We start from the raw sequence: 19,213 nt of genomic DNA on the forward strand, positions 1-19,213 counted from the left end.
TGTTGGTTTGTTTAAGTAAATACCTATCTTTTTTGTGAACTAGCGATGTGTTAACGATGTGGAGCCGGGTAGAACCGTACTTCTCCCCTTATGATCACAGGGGATGACTTACTTTTTCGCATGTGGTGGCTTGTTTGTTTGTTTTCTAAATGAAATCCCTCACGACGTCACTCAACCGTGGCTTAACACAGAGCCTCTGGGCTATGCACGCGTACGAAGGGAAGGGTTGTCCCTGGCAGGGGGGCAGGAGGAGCCCCTCCCCGCCTGCCTCCCTCAGGACCGGCTCTCCGAGGGGGACTCCGTGAGGGGGCTGAGGAGGGCGCCCGGGACCGAGCGCTCGCGGGGGCAGCTTCGGGGCGCTCAGAGGAGGCGAGCACCGCGGGGCGGAGCTCAGCGGGCGGTGCCGTGGCCTGCGCCCCGCACAGCTCCGGGCTCAGCCGCCCCAGCGAGCAGCGAGAGGCGGAGCGCGCCTCAGCCGAGCGAGGGGAGCGGCGGCCGCCACCGCCCTCCACAAGATGGCGGCGGGGCGGCTGCCGGGGCGGTGCCCGGCTCCCGGCGGGGCGGTGCCGCCGCTGTTGCTGCGGCCGTCGCGGGGCGATGACGCGGCGCCGTGCGCCCGGCCGGGGATTCCCCGTGTTGTTGTCCCGCGGCCCGGCGGGATGCGAGGCCGGAGCGCGGCGCGGCGCGGCCGGCGCTGATGGCGACTCGCTGCGGGGCGGCCCGCGGCTCCCGGCCGGGGCCGGGGCCGGACGAGTTCACCGTCCCGGCGGAGAAAAGCCGCCTGCTGGAGGGGAGCCGGGGCCGGATCGAGGGCTTGTTCGAGGTGCGGCTGGCCGTGCTGGGGGCGCAGGAGGACTGGCGGGCCGCCCTCCCTCCGCCGGGCCGGCCGCCGGCCGCCGCCAGGATCTGGGTGCAGCTGGCGGGCGGCGGCAAGGCGGTGCGCTGCGCCAAGGTACGCGGGGGGGGGGGGGCGGGCCGCGAGGACGGGGCCTGCCGGGTGTGCGGCGCTGCCCCGAGCCGCCGCGGGACGGGGGAAGGGGAAGAGAAACGCCCGGGGCCGAGCTCGCGGCCGCTGCCTCAGGAGTGGCTGCGCCGGGAGGTGGCGGAGCTGCGGGGGGGGCTCGGCGCCTGGCACGGGGCCCGCGGCCGTGCCGAGGGGCGGCTCCCCCGGGCGTTTCCTCCTCCTCCTCCTCCTCCTCTTCCTCCCCCCCGGCTCGGGGAGTTGCTGGGGGCCGGCTGGGTGTTGCCCGGTGTCCCGGTGCCGTGCCCACGTCGCCTGTGCCTGGCGTTCGGGCGAGTGTTGGCCGGGCTCCAGCTTCGCGGAGCTGGCGTGTCCGCGCTGCGCCAGCCGGCAGGGCCGGCCCTGCTCGCCACGGCTCCCTCCGTAACGCAGCGCGGAGCTGACGAAAAGGCACGGCCGAGGCTCTGCCTGTGCTTGTGACACGACTTGGTGTGAAGTCCCCTGTTGGAGGGGATCCTTAGCTCGTGTTTTACGACTTAGTTCAGTCTCGTGACTTTCGAAAGCACTACAGGTTGCATAAAGGATATTCCTCCTGAGAAACGGCAGATGACTTCAGTCTTCTGTTTATTTCTTTTCCTGGTCACGTGCAAAATGCTTTTTAGTCTACATACTTGAAAGGGGATGGGAGACTTCCCACTTCCGTGCAGAGCAGTCTTCAGGCCCTATCTTGAGTTTCTTTTTTTGATTTTGGCAAAAGCTGTCGTGTGATGGCTAAGGCACAAAACACGGTTCTGTGGATTTGTTGCAGAAGCAGTTTGTGCTAGTACAGTCTTGAAGCATTCCGCCTCGACCTTTACTCTGATATGACTCAGAGATAGAAAGTGGCCTTGCATTACCTTGTAACAAACAGTTACAGTTTCATTTAAAAGAGAATTCAATTACGTTTGAAAGAGAATTTCAGATTCCCTGAGTAAGGAAAGACAATAAAAACTGGCCTGCTTGGGAATCCGCACATGCAATGACTGCAGCTTAGAAATTGGTTTCACTGCATTATAGGATTTTAAGTGCAAAAAGGGACAGCTTGGTGAAAAATCATGGTACCTGACTTAAAAAAAAAAATAGCATAGTGTTTTGACAAAACTTCCGAACTACGATAGAATGAGGCAATACAGTGAATTTACTTTAACTATAGTAACTTCTGAGTGGCAAAAATCATAATGCGATATCTTTAACATACTTAAATAAATAAATAAACTTCTAGTCATGCTGTCCATGTTTAACACAGAACTAGCTTCTCAATCACTTGTCAGTATCATCTGCTTTTTCAAGACACTGTGTTCCAAAGCTTTGTGAAAAGCTGCCTTGCTAAGCTTTTTGGGTGTCATTTTTTTGGTAGTAGTTTTTTTTTGTCACTTGTACCTTTTAAATGTAAGTGTATTTTATTAATGTAATCTGTCAGAGTCCAGATAGCGTTTTTGTCTTGTGTTTTAGCCTAATTTTTTGATAGGATATATTTTAATGCATGCTACTGGGGCTGCTAGTTATGTTGTTGCCATACCACAGTGAGAAGTACAAAACAACACACATAATAACTACTTACAAGTGTAAAATACCATTTCAATAAGCTTTTGGAAATTCTTCAGAAACTGTCTTTACCACCTCACACTTCGTGCAGTGTGTATTGTCTGACCGAAGAATGGAGATGACAAATCTATTTTGGCTTGTCTTTTTAAATAGTAAATGCTTGCACTCTTTGCGCTAAAGACTGTGTAGAAAAATCAAGATTTGTTTCAAATGAGTTGATCTAGTAAATAAAAAAAAAAAGAGGTGGCATAACTGAAAGCTAGCTAATCAATTTTTTATTCAGTTCTGTATACAGCATAGATACTATTCTGGAGCCCAGTGGAGTAAGTTACTCTGTAAATATTAGCAATAAAGTTGAATTTGGTGCAAATACCAAAATGTTAACCATTCTTAAATTTGAGATACAAGTACAGGCATTGCCATTTGTATGATCATGAGGGCTTCTAGATAGTAAGAGCTCTCAGAATCAAGAATGGTAAGGATTTTTTTGCATTAATAAAGTACACAATACAGTGTGTATAACTAATATACTCAGTTACTTTCAGTTTCTAGTGAACTTATAAAGAATGGGGTGATAAAGGAAGTTATGTTCCATGAAATCTGTTTTAACACCTGTCTTCTCTTTGTTACCAGGTTTACTGGCAGTATTTACTTTGTCACATTTGCTGTGCTGTCTTTATTTTCTAATGTATTAGTCTGTTACTGAATAATTTTATGTGTCAGTTTTTCATAAGTATTCATTCTGCTGTTTTTTTCTCCTCCTAGGAGTATATTAAGGGACTGTGTGAACCTGAACTCGAAGAAAAGCAGTACTACCCAAAGGACATGCACTGCATTTTTGTTGGTGCGCAGAGTGTGTTTCTCAACAGTCTTATTCAGGATACCTGTGCTGATATAACGGTGCTGGAAATAGGACTGCTTATTATTAAAGGGGGTGCAGAGGCTGTTGTTATGGCTCAAAGTCATGTTCAGCAGTTTGTGAACCTTTTCGAGAATAATGAAAGCTTACCAAGTGACAATGAATCAGAGATTAAAAAGCAATTTAGACAATTTGTGGAAGCACATGCAGATAAATACACAATGGATTTACTGATTTTGCCTAGCTCATTAAAAAGAGAACTCTTAAGTCTCACACAAACTGAATGTTGTGAGGCAGAGAGCAATATCGTAGATCTTACGGGTTCTGAGAGTCCAACAGAGTTTTTACAGGACAAAACTTCCAAAGTAAATGTTACAAACAGAGATGGAAGAACAGGTGGTGAGGAAGCAAGAAACAACGCTGGGACACCTGTAACTGAACTTACAAAGCAAATGGACACGGTGTTTTCTGATGCTCCTGAGACAAGTTTTGTTCCCATAAATGTTGTGCCTTCGTTAGAGGCAGGGCTGTCTAAAGAAAGGCAGTCATGTAAAAGAAGATCCTCTGATGTTGAGGAAAGGCTCCCTAAAAAGCAATTCTCTTTGGAAAATGACCAGGAAGTTAAATCCACCTCCCACAGTGATCGTTCTGGGAAGGATGTAGTTATTGACTTGCTTTCAGATAGCTGTGGTGAATTAGATGATCCCAATTACTTGATTAAAGAAGATGATGATATCAGTGAGGAAATGGAATATAAGATTCTTGTGAACTTTTTCAGAACAATGGGCTATTCCCAGAGTATTGTAGAGAAAGTTATTGGCATTCTAGGACAATCTGTGGAACCATTAACCTTGCTAGAAGAAATTGAAAAGGAAAACTTAAAATTTCAAAAAGAACATGAACTGTCATCTCAGAAACCCAGAACTATAAATCCTCCTTTAGGAAGTAATGCAAATAATTCACAAAAAACAGAAGACAAAGGCATTTCTAGCAGTAAAAATGTGCTTAAATCCGGTCATACTTCAAAGGAGACAAAAAATGAACATCACAATATAAGAGATGTGCCAAGTACACAAGCTGATGGAGAAGATCAAATGCATATCGTGATATGCAAACCCGTTTCTCCTGGTAAGAGTTCAGCTCAATGCTGTAAGCAAAGAGATACATACTCCTCTGGTAAGAATCGCAGTTCAATGTCAAGTGATACAGAAACTGATGGTGTTATAACTGTCAGCCCTATACAGTGTGGAGTTCCAAAAGATGTTGATTTTGTAGCCAGAGGGAGCTCGGATATGCAACGTGTCTCAGCTAAGACTAAAACTGCAGCTCAGCAAAAATCTGCAGGGCTCTCAGCAGTGCAGAATCCTCATCCTGTTGCTGAGGACCGGTTAGGACAGAGCAGCTCTTCTCAAGTGAGATCGCGCAACCAACACCCTTTACAAACATCAGATTTTGAAGAATCTACTACAGCCCATGTAAAAATACATCGTTCGAGTCCTGATAGAGAGACGGTGGGACCACACAGACGTAATATTGATCCTTCAGTTACTGGGGTTCAAAGATTCATGGAATCTCTCAAAAAGCCATACAGGCTGGAGTTGAAAAATGAACCTGGGAATCCATATTTAAAACATATCATTATTGATGGAAGCAATGTTGCAATGTCGTAAGTATTGTTCTTATCAGCTATCTCTTAAAGTTTAATAAGTTTTAAAATGAAGTTGGCATAAGGAGGCTGCTGTGGCATAGGTAAGGTTTTTGCTAACTAGTTTCTTGGTGATCAGCAGTCCATGTATTGTGCAGTGTCCTTCAGATACTGGTAATGGCTGCATAGATTAGTTATGGGAAAGTTTAATAATAGAAAGTTATATGAGATAAATAGCCATTTTAATTTCTAACACGTTGCAGGTTTTTATAGTTTTTATTCCCTGTTTAATAAGTCATGTTTATGACTGACTTGTTGAAAGTTAGTCACTGTTGACATACAGAATGTAGAAGGAAATTCAGAAGTTTTTAGCTGATTCGTTGTATGACAATGAGAGCAATACACAAATTCAACTAATAGTAGGGCGGTTGAGACATTTAATCCTAGAAGAATTGTTTCGTGATACACTTTTGATTTAAAAAACATCCACGCTGTGAAGTTGATTAATGAGAATATGGAAAGGTTTGGTTTAAAGTGATTGGTGATAGCAATATTCTTGGAAAGATTTACCCTATAGTCTTTTAAGTCCAAACTATTCTTCTTTGGTAGAACATTGGTAATTTGTAAAACAGCTTAGACACATGAAACCCAAATATTAAAATCTGAAAAAAATAACAGGGCGATGGAATCTAAAACCAGCTATACCTTAGAGGTAAATGGGATCCTTTTTGATAACAAGACTTCTGAAAATGAAAAATCAATTAACTCTACAATATGTCTTACTGTGTAACTGTTAGACTTGAAGGCTGATGTGTGCTCTTTTAAAGCTACCTACTTGAAATAATCAGTGTTCCATCTCGATACATAATGTGTCAGTCCGAAGTAATTTCAATGAGCTCTGTTGCAAGCAATTTTATGCATGAAACTTAACTTAGCTGGCACCTAAGAGAAAAAATGAATTACCAACAATTTAAGAGTAAAGTGTGTTTTTTTTTCCCCCCACTTCTACTTGCAATTTTAAAGTCTTGCAATTTTAAAGTGGCAGTATGATAGTAACATGCTTGACCTTTGACAACATTGCATATTAGCATATTACTGCTTGAATCTGCTTTTTTTTTTTTTTTCAAATGTAGGTATCTCAGAACTCTCAGAATAAGGAACTGTGTGAGCACGCACGTACCTCATCTCCTATTACTCCTGTTATCTGAAAGAACATATGCAAACAGTAATATACAATTACAGGGCTGTTTGCTAATTTTAATAGATTGGCTGACAAGGCAGCATGCAGACAAAGAAACCTTGTGAAATGGGCCCAGTTAAAAGATCAAGAAATCCCTTTCACTGACAGCGATGCAGGGGTTTTCTGTTAGTATAGATATCTAATTCCCTTTCCTTTTTTTCCCATTGTTTTCATTGTAGGCAACTTCGGAGAGTGCTGCCAATTACATTTTCTTTTCCTTTTTTTCTTTTAAGTTTACTGTCATAACCAACTGGAATAGCAAAAATCAATTAGAACCTATATCTCTAAAAATTTAGTGTTTTGCTTGGTTGATTTTAACTTTTGTCTCATCAGAACTACCCTTGAGTTGATTGCTGTTCTCTAGTCAGGAAGAAAATTGTTCTTTTTCTCTTTATACTAAGTAGTTCTGACAGGCATGTTAAACGGTTTGTCAGTGCTTGCTTTGAGCGCGTTTTCATAGTTCTAGAACATAGTTTTAGGAAGTGTGAGCAGTAGTAAGTTCTATGCAGGATTTCTTCTTAATGAGGAAGTGGTAATTTTTAAGACCAAAATTTCTTTTTACTCTGACAGTCTTTTTGCTCCACTGGTAAATATAACAATAGGTAAGAGTAAACTTACTCTGAGAACTTATTTAAGTGTTTGTGTGTTTTCAAAGTTTCTCTGCTAAACATGCATAAACCTTCAGACTACAAACATTAGTTTTCAAATGGAAACCTTGCTGCCAAAACCAACAAAGAGGTTACTCTAAAAGATCAGAAATCCTGAAGAGCCTTTTATCAGTCTTAGAAGAGCTAGATCTAGGATGCTAATTCTTGAATGGGGTGTTTTCTAATAGTAGGCTAGAGTACTACCGGAGATTCCAGGAATTCTGTATGAGGCTTGTTTATGCTAAGAAAAATGTGTCTGGCTGGTTAAGATGTCATCTATTTCTAGCTATTAGATAAGTTTCCTTAAAGAATGGGCTTATATGCTGCTTAGGGGACGAAAATATTTGGGGGGTGAGGGAGGTTATAACATTATATCCTGTAAGAAAATAACGTCAAAGTTTTGTCCTAAAATGGATTTGATATTTTTGACAGCTGACAGCTTGTATAATTTCATGAATGCATATGTATAAACACAGATCTGTGTTTGCATGCACACAGTTTTCAGGGGAGGGCGAGATGCATCTAGTTTCAAAGAGATGGACAAAGATGCCCTTGGTTATTGTTCTTTCACGGTTATGAAGAGTCTGCTGGAAATCCTAAATGCTTTACCAGAATTTATGGAATACCCAGACTTCCTCAATTGTTAGTGCTAATGAATACTTCTAACTCATTTTCTTTGCACAAAGTCTATCTAATAATATGTGTGAATTTTGCTTAATTGAAATTTTGAGACGTTTTTGTGAAGTGCTCTTACAACAGTTAATGTTCTTCTACTTCAGCAAGTTTGCGAATCAGTCTCAACTTCTAACATGTAACATACCTTGTAATTCCTGAACAAATATTCAGGAATATTTCTGCTGGTACTTCAAACTTATTTCATATAACAATACCTTATTACCTATTTTTTAATAGGTAATAGGCTTTGTATGTGTTTGCACATGTTCCTGCTAGGTCATCATTTGTCCCCCATTCAGAATAAAGCATACTTTTTGAATGACTTAGTTTCAAATGCAAGTTAAGGAACAAGGATATAGTAATGTAGTCATAAAAAAAAAAAAAAATGTAGTTAGTCCAGAAATCTCTGTGCCATAGACTAATTGTCAAAAGTAAGTCTGAGTAACTGAGCAGGGGTGCAGGAAGGTTTCAAACGAGTAACCTTTCCTACCAAGTAATAACTAATTGAAGGTGGTGATCATCCTTATAATAGATTTGCACACATTAAAGAGCGTAGAGCTTGTTTGTGAGGGGCTACAGTAAAACTTTTAAAGTCAATCACTGAAGGATTAATCAAATTAGGTAAGTGAAGTCTTCTGACATTTGACTAGCAGTCTTGCTAGCTTTGAAGGGGAAGCCCTACGTGATCCATTACTCTCGTCGCTGCTTTAATTCAAGTACAGCATCTTGTTACAGTAAACAGTTCATAAAGCAAGCGTACTTCCTCATTGTTCAGACTCTGTTGTTAAGGAAATAGTGATGTAGAAGTGCAAGTCACAACTGAGTCATAAGCTACCTTGAATTTTTTAGAAACATTTCCCAAACGTGTATTAGTGGAAGAGAAATGTAAATTGTTGGGGTCATGTAGAAAATAACAAATATACCACATCCTCTTCGTCTGTTTTTTTCTAAGTGCAGGGAGATTTTTTTTATCTACATATTTAATCTGAAACTGTTAAACTCAGCATTCTGTTGTAAGAGAATGTATAGTTCTTCCCACAGAGAAGGTTTATGATGTCGGAAGATAAAGCATAGTATGAAACATGGTGTTTTAAGAAGATGCGTTTGCTTTAAGAACAACCAAATGCATCTAAAACCAATGAAGTAACAAGGCAGTGAATAAGCACCCACTTAGTGCTCTGAAGGCTGAGACCAGTCTCCAGACTTCTTGTTTGTGTATCCTTGTCAGTAAAAAAATAAAAAAAAAATAAAAAAATAAAATTGAGCATGTATGTCATTGACAAATGAGTAAGTATATGTGCATTACTGAAGTTCTAACGTTTTCTTCACTTGCCCCAGTGGATTGTCTTGTGTACCCACTGGGTCGCATACTTAGGAGATCACTGCTGAAGGGCAGAGCAGCTGGGTCCCACTGATGTACAGACAGTCCCTAAATATGGTTCTGTAACATCTGCTTCCTCCTGCTCAACTAAATGAAAACTCTCCTTACAGAAAGGAAAAAAAAAAAAAAGTGGGTGGGGAAAGCAGTGGGCAGAGGAACCAACCAAAAGTAGCAGAATGATAGATGTTTAAACATCCTACTGAATCAATGCAGGGGAGCTTGTGTATTGGTTGTTTTTTGTTGTTTTTTGTTTGTTTGGTTGGTTTTTGTGTGTGTTTTGTTGTTTAATGTAGGTATTCTGCAGCTTCCTTATGGTTAAATCAAGCCTCGTTATTTTCTTACATCTTAGAAGGTGAAGAATTGTTTTCAATATTGCTTCGACTTGTTTTCAGTTTTGCTTCTCAGTATCTTGAGGTTATGGACATCCCTTTCCATTCATGTGTATTTTTGCACCCTAAGTGTCATCCCTGTTTATTTTTTTTTTAAGGCAGATACAAATGCTTTGCTCATAAGCTTGGACTAAGGCTGAACGGGCTTCAGCATCTCCACTTGCACTGGGTCCTAACTCTGGAAGACTGCAAGAAGCTGAAGATTTTTCTCTTTTCACATGCAGCCCAGTAAAAACTGCACGTTAATATATTAATGCTAACTGTAGTTTCAGTATTTGTTGAAGGAGAAGGAGCCCAGTTTACTCCAACTGCTAAGTATTTTTTAAAACTGCCTCTTTTCCTGTGCTAAAAACAGACCTTTCAGGGTAGACTGAAGTGTCCAGATAGTTCACAAGTCATTTTAAATTAAATATTACTGAACTGCTGAAGAAACTCAGAACAGAATAAAAATCATTTGATGGAATTAGAATTTTTGCTAGAATGGCTTGTAAATTGTGATACATGCTTTCCTTAATGTCATTACAGAACCAAAGGGAAGACTTTACATGTCCTGGAAAGCAATCTGCTGTTTGCTGCTTTAAGCTCTCCATGATCATCTCTTCTTTATCTTTAGAAATACCTATTTAGGGTCATCCTAGGTTTTTAAAGAACTTGGATAGCTGATAGTATTTACAGTGGCAGTTAGGGAACAGGTGCAGTCTTTGAGATGGATGTCTTGAAAAGACCACCTTACTGTGATGACCTGCTGTCCTTCAAACACCTACCTAGTTCAAATAAAGTATCAGATTTCTGCTTATCTAGCACTAATGTATTTATTCATTTCACAGCTTAGCTTAATTCTACATGCTATTTGAGAAAGTATATTGTTTCTAGTAGCATACTTGCTTTTTTTTTTTAATTGCTTCAGAGTGGGAGTTGGTGATCACGGGGCTGCTGCTTAATCAGGAGCTGCTGCTGTGGGTTTTTTTCTGACTGCCTTGCGTGAAAACATTTAAAATTTGAGAAAAAAAATAAACATTTAAAAATTGAGAATACAGTCATGTAGTAGTTAGCAGATGTAAAGGTTTAAAACAGGAGAATGGAGAAGTAGAGAAGGCGTGTTCAACATGAACATTGAGACCTTTACATCTCTTGATGTCCAGCTGAGAACCATTTAAATAGTAAAAGTATTTAACAAAGCATTTCAGCTAACAGAGTGGGATATCCAACACTAAACTAGGGGGACAATGCACTTAGGTTTGATCTAGAAGGCTTATGAGGAATATCATAAGCTCTACGATGACGAGATTTCTTTCTGCTCTTAATTTTAGTAGGATAAGTGTAGCATATCTGTTCTCCGCCCCCCCAAACTGTTAGTAAGTCAAATGTTCTGCCTTTTATAGTTCAGATGTAGCTTACTAATTTTTCTGCCCTTCTGCATAAAATGGTTCTCGCTGAACTCAGTCAGAGAATCTTAATAGATTCACATTTTGATACATTTATTGTAAAGTGCGTACAGAAATTTGAAAGGGTTTCTTGAATCCTACTAAAGGCTGAATTTCACCGTAAAATACTTGCATGGAGATCTTGTAGAGAACTCAGTGTTTAGAAGATTTCCTGGTTGGTTAAATTAGGGGTTTAAGGATAAGATTTCATTCAAAACTAATAAGGCTTAATATTAGGCTTAATATAAGCCTAATCATACACATTAATTGAAGAACAGTTTAAAATATGAATACCACTTGCTACAAAGTGATTGCTGGAACAGTCATTTAACATCTAACTCAAAATATGAAATATGGACTGTTCTTCATATAATAAGAGATGCTTTGTGTGTTTATGCCATCAGTTCTCAATTATAGTGTGTTTTAATCAGCCTAAATGTCTTTTCTATGTATGTCTTTGTTTTGCAGAAGTCTAGCCTCTGATATATTTAGCCTTATGTAAGCTCCTAATAGGTGTCTTGTAGGAGTTTATTCTAGAGATAGCTTTTGTTCCATCTTCTGTGCATTACTTTAAGGTGTTTCTTTATTCTCTTGAAGCTCAGTTCCTGGAGTCTGGTCACACAAAGGAGGACTTCCTGCCATTTGTTAAATAGATAATTGGATAGATCATTGGATAATTCGTATTGGGAAGGACCTTACAAGGTTATCAACTCCATCCTCTGCATCACTCATAGTAGGCAATTGTTGATTTTCATGGAAGTCACTTAATTGAGTTGCAAAAAACAAGTAGAGCATCTTACTTTCTAAAGGAAAAAGGATTGCCACGTACAGTGTTTTGAAACTTTCTCCAGAGAAGTTTCATTATTTTGTTTGAATATAGTAGCTGAGTTGGTTGAAATGAAGGGAAAGGAGGCCCTAATATCTTAGATTATCATAGAATTTCTTAGAGGTAATCCTGGGATACCACTTAGAGGTTTTGTTTCATTTTGTAGTAGGACTGTACTTTTGGAACTATCATATATACGTGCTGATAGTTTTAATGTATAACCAATAGGTTTTTTGAAACCATTGCTATTAGCCTCTTTTTAAAGGTAAAATTTCCAACTACACGTTGCAATGTTCTGTTTTCTTTGTATTCATAGACTCTAGTGAACTTAATCTCATCATCTTTTTCTTCCCATTCCTTCCATTCCTCCACAAGTCATGGTTTAAAGAAATTCTTCTCCTGTCGAGGAATTGCAATAGCTGTTGACTACTTCTGGAAACGTGGCCACAGAAATATTACTGTATTTGTTCCGCAGTGGAGAACAAGACGCGATCCTTACATTACAGGTAAGGCAAATAGTTTGCTAATGTTTTCTTTATTTAAAGTAAATTGTAATTATTAGGGTATTTCTGTGAAAATAAATGAAAAAGAAAGCATGAGCAGTGTTTGGCTGCTCAGCATGAGTAATCTGATTTCAGCATACAGTGTGAGGCACTCTGAAATGCTGTTTAACTGCTAGGCCATAAGTGGAAGCCCTCTTTTAATTATTTTTGTTTACCCTTTAATTTCTTGTTCAACATCTTCCTCTTCTATTTCTGTATTACTAATCGTCCAACTATCAGTGTCATTTCTGTAAATTAATAGGTTATTTTTGTACCTATCTTCTCTGATAATTATATCAGACTAATTGTCATCTATAAATAGCTTAAGAGGAAAGCTTTTGTTTTTAAAACTGAACAGTTGTTTCATGTTTTAACAGAACAGGATTTCTTAACGCAGCTCCAGGATGTTGGAATATTGTCTTTAACCCCTGCAAGGATGGTTTTGGGAGCAAGGATTGCTGCTCATGATGACAGGTGTGGAATATGCATAGTTATAAAATGTTCAAACTCAACTAATAGTTGTAAAAGCTTAGTACTTTGTGATCAGTAGTACTGGGCAGCTGTTCAGTCTGTCTAAACAGAGCTCTGTGCATTCAATACAAGGCTGAGCTTTATTTATAAAATTGTTTCTTATAACAGTGCAAGAAAGTAAATCTCATAATATTTTTGTACATACTGTTTGCTACTTTCTATGAATTTCTGAAAATTCTCATGGCAATTGTAAGGAAAAAAAAAGGGAATCCATTTCAAATTTCATGATTTACGTTGAGGAAGAAATGAATTCTCCAGTAAGGTTTTTATGCTTTATTGATAATTGATTTATCCCTGAATCATCTATTAAGTCTGGGGAGCACTAACATAAATTAGCTACTGTTCAGGTAATATTTTTTTTTTCTTTTTCTCTGAAGTCATTATTGCATATAAATACAGGTGTGTACTTGTTCCAGTGTACTTGTAACAATGTGTGGGCTATTCAATTTCCAAGTTAATTTCAGCACCCAAGTTTAGCTTCAGACTGTGGGAATCATTTTTCAATGAACAATGCACTACCAAGCTTTAGGTCTTATTGTGGGTGTAGCAGGGCGTGTTAGTGATTTCATTGGTATCGCCAAATTTTGCCAGTCACGATACACAGAAGAACAAAATAGTTAAGGGGGTTTTGTGCTGATTTTTTTTCCCCTCAACAACCGTCTTTCCTAATTGTGCTCGGATGAGCAGTTGTAGCTTTGAAACTGTTCATGACAGCAAGTGCAGTGTTCTAACTAATAATCAGTCATACTTTTCTCTGACTGCAGAATTGTCAAGTTCTTTACATCATGGGCAATGCTTATTTTGTTAATTGTACAATCATGTACCTGAGTGCAAAATTTGATATGCAAAAGCTAAATGAAGTGCTCTATACTTTAAAGTAGAGGAACTCCAATCTCTTAATGATATAGCAGAAACAATCCCAGTGGTTTGTAGAAGGCAGCCAAGTTGGAGTTGGTTACACACTAATATTTTTATATACACCTGGCTTTCATACATAATACTGTGCAGGTGCAGTAATTTTATTTGAGATTACTGTGGAAATGAATGTTATGATAACATATTTGCTTTTTGTTCAGAAGTGTAACCATCTGTCTTCAAAAAAAAAAAAAAAAAAAAAAAAGTAACATCTATTATCTTGTTGATAAAGTCTCCACACAGTGTTTCAGCTAGCAAAAAGCCTATTTTCAGACAGGTAAAAATCATGGGTTTTTCTAAATAAATTAATAGTTAGTGTGTCATTATTTAACAACAAAATGGTAGCAGCAATCTGTTAGCAAATGTTGACAAAGCAAATAATTTAGTAACATGCATAATACTATCTTGGAGGACACAGACGTTAAAGTTAAAAAAAGAAGGTATGTCAAAATAAATTGGGGATAAAATGTTTAGTGAATATTGTACTCTTTTATAAAGCAAGCAACGTACGTCTACAGATATCTCAGAATCAGATGAATCTGTGGGTTTGGGGGGGGGGGGGTTGTGGTTTTGTGGTGTTTGCCATCCCCCCACAAATGAAAAAAGCCTCCATAAAGATTCTACTGCACTAAATAAATAAATGCTACCTAAAACTTTGTTGTTTAAAGCCATATAATGGGTCAAAATGAAGTAATTTTCTGGTAATTCAAATGTTTGTTTTCATGTAAATAAGTTACTTTTGGATGGTGAAAATATTTAGTTTTCTAGATCTTTGAACGATTTTCAGCACAGCAGACTACCTTAACTGTCTTGGAAATGAATGTTACAGATTTTTATTACATCTTGCTGATAAAACTGGAGGTGTTATTGTGACTAATGATAACTTCAGAGAATTTGTGACAGAATCATTTGCCTGGAGAGAAATTATTCAGAAAAGGTAATTACTTAGATTTCTATGAAAGTTTAAAGGATGTCTGTCCTTACAGTTGTAGGCACTGTAATTAAAAAAAATAATAATAATAAAAAAAAAATCCCCCAGGAAGGTTATCTGTGATGCAATTCTGGTAGAGATGAAGAAATTACTGTTTGTTTCACTGCTTTGATTAATGGCCTTATAATTGTGTGTTGAGTCGCCTAATGTTCCTATTATTCATGTATCCTCTAATACATGTCTGTTAATTGCTCATATAAGGATCTCTTAATTGCTCATGTAAGTAGAAAGTCTGTATGGCAGCCAAGTTACGCCCCTTCTGAAGTTCAGTGTCACATCCTGTTACAGTAGTATCCTGTTAGGTCCATTCTCAGTCTTTCTTGTTACACATTTCATTTCTTCAAGGAGATATAATGGCTGATGCAGATGCACAATGTCACTGTTAAGGTTTCAGAATCGCTCACACTTACTGTAGTACAACAAATGGGCATGGCAAAACAACATACTGAACACTTGCAACGTATCCCTGCAGCTGTTTCCCCGCAATTGTTGTGTCCTGTGGGTTTAGATAAGTTTGCTTAGCTGTCAAGTATTCCTGTTTCAATTTGTAGATTCTCTGGGGATTCTAGTTTCTCCTGTGCAACTTCTCAACTTCTTCTGTTGTTGCTTTTTTTTTTTTTTTTCCTTCAGTTAGATCAGGCCACCTTTACTATTAAATTTACTATTAAAGGATGGTCTCCTGTTACTCTGCCTAAACTTTCTATTAGTCTCTCAATTTTCCTGATAACCTGAGCATACATCTACAGCAGTGACTGGGTTCTGCATAGGCATACTGAAATAAATAATTGAAAACTTGCTTGAGTTCTTATCTAGTCACATAGATATTTTCGCTATTTCTTTAGCAAGTTTTACCCAAGTCAGGTTCTGTTCTCATATGCTACTTTAGCAAGAATACTTAGCACGTCATACTTAGGCTGTGGTTTGTTGTGTGTTTTTTTTTTTTCTCAAGATCTTGTGTTAACATCTGCTATTAGTTTTACTTCTGGGGAAATTCCACTATACCAAATCCTCTTCTCGCAGACAAATTTTAGTTGAACTGGTCTCTTTGAATGCAGATTTCTCACTGTCCCAAAATGAGTCCAGAAAAAAGGCTTCTTTGTCTCTTAACTGTAAGCATCTAAACAATGTTTGCTGGCTGTCTGGCTTTCTGATAACATGAGCGTTTTTTGCTACATGTTTGAGGATCCTTACAAGTTTGAAGGAAAAAAAAAAAAAAAAACAACAATCCTTTCTAATAATCTAGAAAATTCTATCCCGGTCTCTGCAGTCACCCAACATGCGTTGTCAAAAAAAAAAAAAAAAAAAAAAAAAACTCAGTACTTTGCAGTGCAGTGGGAATAAGGGCCCATAAAATTATGTTGACAGTGAATGCTGGTTGTAATTAAAGTGAGTATGTACTAGTTAAGCTTCAGTAGCTCCTGATGTGGTATGAAGTGTTTGCTGTATGAGAGATTGTGCTGTGCTTTGGAGGTGAAGGGTGGGGAGTGGTGAATTCATTGTTAGTGAAGATTGTTGAAAGAACTCTCTTGCAGGTTGCTCCAGTACACTTTTGCGGGGGACATATTTATGGTTCCTGATGATCCTTTGGGAAGAAACGGACCCAGATTAGATGACTTCCTTCGAAGTGAAGGCTGTTCTAGGTATAAGCACCATTATTTTTTTTTTGAGACGGTTATGATTTCTGACCTGTTTTTGTGGCTCACTTGAAGACTTGGTTAGATCTATATAGTAACGGTACAGTGAAATCAGACCAGAATGCTGTAGCATGTAGTTGCTTAACAAAAACATGTTTTTTTCCCTGTTACTTCAGTCTGTTCAGAAAGTGCTGGTGACATTTGCATCAACATCTCTCTCAGAACGAAGATAAGTAAGACAAATGCCTTAACTTCCTCTGAGGTTTTGACTGTGGTGGCTTTCATACAAATAGTGTGTTATAATTTCCTAAAACTACTGGTAGTTTGGGTATGTGGTGGTCTGCCTGCTAATTACAGCGTGGTGGTATTTAAAATACTTTGGTTGATCACTTACTCGGTATTCATAGTGGGACAAGAGGTATTACAAAAGAAACAGTCTGAATTCATATTCTTTGTCACAGGAGAGGCATTTCACTTCACACTTGAGGGTATGGTACTGATAAATCCGTTTTGGAGAGCTGTTAAGTGCATTCATATTTGATTCATAATTTTAATATTAATAAACATATTGTTACTTAAGATTATTTTACTCTGTGCATGTATTCATAACTATGAATTTGCTCTCCGTTATGTGCCAAGACTTGAGAATGGTTTTACTGTTTTTGCACAAGAAATTGAGGCAATCTTTGCTCTTTTTTCACCAGCTTAGAAATTATAAATACTAATGACTGAAGAATAATGAGAGAGGTTTTCAGAAACAAGTGAAGGAATTAAAGATCAGTGATACAAAATGCAAACACGTGCACTTCAGGATTAATGAAAAGTATAAGCAGGAATATTGGCTATTGAAAAACTTCGAGGAAGAGATGTCTGTATCAATACGCTGTAGGTTGACTTGAAGATAACCGTGTAATGTTGGCATTAAAAAAAGAAAGTGTGGTAATGGAATTGCAAAAGGAAAAGCTGGGAAAGTACTGAAGCTGTAATATAAAGCCCTTATGAGATGTTATTTGGAACATTGTTTTAGCTGCCTGTGTCCAAGGAAAATCAAGTGATAACAGTGTCGTGAGGTGGCTGTGATTGTGGAAGCAGGGAAGGGGGAGTATTGGGGGAAACAACCCCTTTCAAAAGGAGTCTAGAAGAGCTTGGTTTCCTACCTGGAAATTTGGAACCAGAAATTGATTTTGGTCTGTGGTGGTCTGTCTTGGATTTTGTTTGTTTAATACAGAGAAAAGGTGCCAGTGTAAAAAGTTTATTTTGTTCCTTCCTTGTGACCTTTCTATCTGAGTTAAATGACACAGAAAACATAAATGGCACCATTGGTTGCCGGGCATAAGATCAGAAACTGGAAGGATCTCAAGCAATTAGAGAACTGTTCCATGCCGAGTAGTGGGAGGTTGTACCCTAACTGCTTTTAAAATAGAGCCCTGTAATTTTTATAGTTTCCCCCAGTCATAGGAAAACGGACTGTAATGTGATTTCCAGTTCATGCTTCTGTGTTATTTTGGTGGCGTCTGAAGTAGAATTGGCCCTAAATTTAGCAGTGTTGAGTAGCTACAACTTTTTAAATAGTCTGAAATGAAATCTCAATAATTAACATTAAGATCCTGAAACTGATGAAAAATTTATTGCCTTGCTAAGGATATTAAATGAGAAAAACCTGGCTTTGACCTAAATATGGGCACAGCTGACAGCTCTCAGTCATGAGCAAATAAATGAGGACTGATCTTTTGGAGCAGCTGAAGCCCTCTGGTCTGTCCACGTTTTCACGTGTTCTGAGTCAGAGTATATGCGTTTATTACATCTTTTTTTTTTATCCATTTAGCTTAATGATACTGGTGTTGATACTTCCATAAAATGAGCTTTGACTGTTGCTCATTCTGCCAAGTAAATGTCCTATTATTCACAGCATACTGGAAATAGTTGTAGATAATGTTAGGTAATGTTGTTAAGCATGCCAGACTCAAGCTGAAAAATGTTTTACCTGCAGTTTTGCTTCACTTTTGGAATCAAGGGATACACATTTTTCAGTCAATAGCTAGCTGAGCAGCAGTGAAGTATAAGAGCTGCAGGTTTTTTTTTCTTTCTGTGGTTGTACAGACACAGCATTCCCTCTACCTTAATTTAACCAAAACTTTAATTTTGTTCCACAGAGATTTTCTGTCAGCACAAAGAGCTTTACAGAACAGTGGACAATATTCTTCTGAGACACCTTTCTTCGTGCAAGTCCCCAAACCAACCAGTAGCAGTCGACAGCCTAAAAACCGAGCACACAGTGATTGTTCATCAACGTGGCTTCCTCTGGAAACAAACATGAATGCTTGTCTAGCAATTCCACCCCAGAGATCTGCCTCAGAAACAGTACAGCTAAGAGAAGCCCTGAGAAAAATATTTCCTGATTATGAGCAGAGACAAAAGATTGATCAAATACTAGCTGATCATCCATTCATGAGAGATCTTAATGCACTGTCTGCCATGGTGCTTGACTGAATACCATGCAGGGTTTTTATATCACACTGATTAACAATGAATGTCAATGTGAAGAAAAATGTTGCTCTATTACTTTGTGAATATTCAGAACCTAATTTTATTTGTATAAACAAAGGTATTTTTGTGTATGTTCTGTTGCTAATAGATGCCAGTTTTTGGTAAATTAAAAACTGCTGCTACTACAGATTTGTATTAATATTTTCTATGAAAAATTCTTTTGCTTCACTTTAATTGCTTGTTAAAGCAGTAGCAGTTCTAAAGAACTGCTATCACTTTAAATAGTGTGTTAGTGCACACAAAAACTCTTAAGGGGATAAATCATATCAGAGATTGAAAAATGACTCATTTTCAGATAAGTTTTCCAGATGCATGGACAAGATGCTATAAGATAAGCCATGCACCTGTCAAATATCGTTGTTTTGTATCTAGGGTATAGATATTCTTAGAAAACCCATGCTCTTATAGTAGTACCTCCTTCA

General features: G+C 38.8%; 1 protein-coding gene across 1 annotated transcript; it reads left to right on the top strand.

The window, feature by feature from the left end:
• The first annotated feature begins 579 nt into the window (after window positions 1-579).
• On the top strand, window positions 580-18,918 carry N4BP1 (NEDD4 binding protein 1). The gene is made up of 7 exons (XM_084294736.1): window positions 580-952; window positions 3,311-5,070; window positions 12,007-12,137; window positions 12,551-12,647; window positions 14,449-14,556; window positions 16,143-16,250; window positions 18,398-18,918. Exons 1-7 carry the CDS (start codon window positions 698-700, stop codon window positions 18,732-18,734), a joined length of 2,796 nt encoding a protein of 931 aa, XP_084150862.1. The 5' UTR covers window positions 580-697; the 3' UTR covers window positions 18,735-18,918.
• Window positions 18,919-19,213: the final 295 nt, after the last annotated feature.

The sequence above is a fragment of the Netta rufina genome (genome assembly GCF_964035555.1).
Source record: "Netta rufina genome assembly, chromosome: 13".
NCBI lineage: Eukaryota > Metazoa > Chordata > Aves > Anseriformes > Anatidae > Netta > Netta rufina.

Coding starts and splice junctions, on each gene's coding strand:
- N4BP1 (XM_084294736.1), top strand. CDS start 698: ATGGCGACTCGCTGCGGGGCGGCCCGCGGCTCCCGGCCGGGGCCGGGG. Junction 12,648..14,448: donor ATTGCTGCTCATGATGACAG/GTGTGGAATATG, acceptor TGAATGTTACAG/ATTTTTATTACATCTTGCTG. Junction 14,557..16,142: donor AGAGAAATTATTCAGAAAAG/GTAATTACTTAG, acceptor ACTCTCTTGCAG/GTTGCTCCAGTACACTTTTG.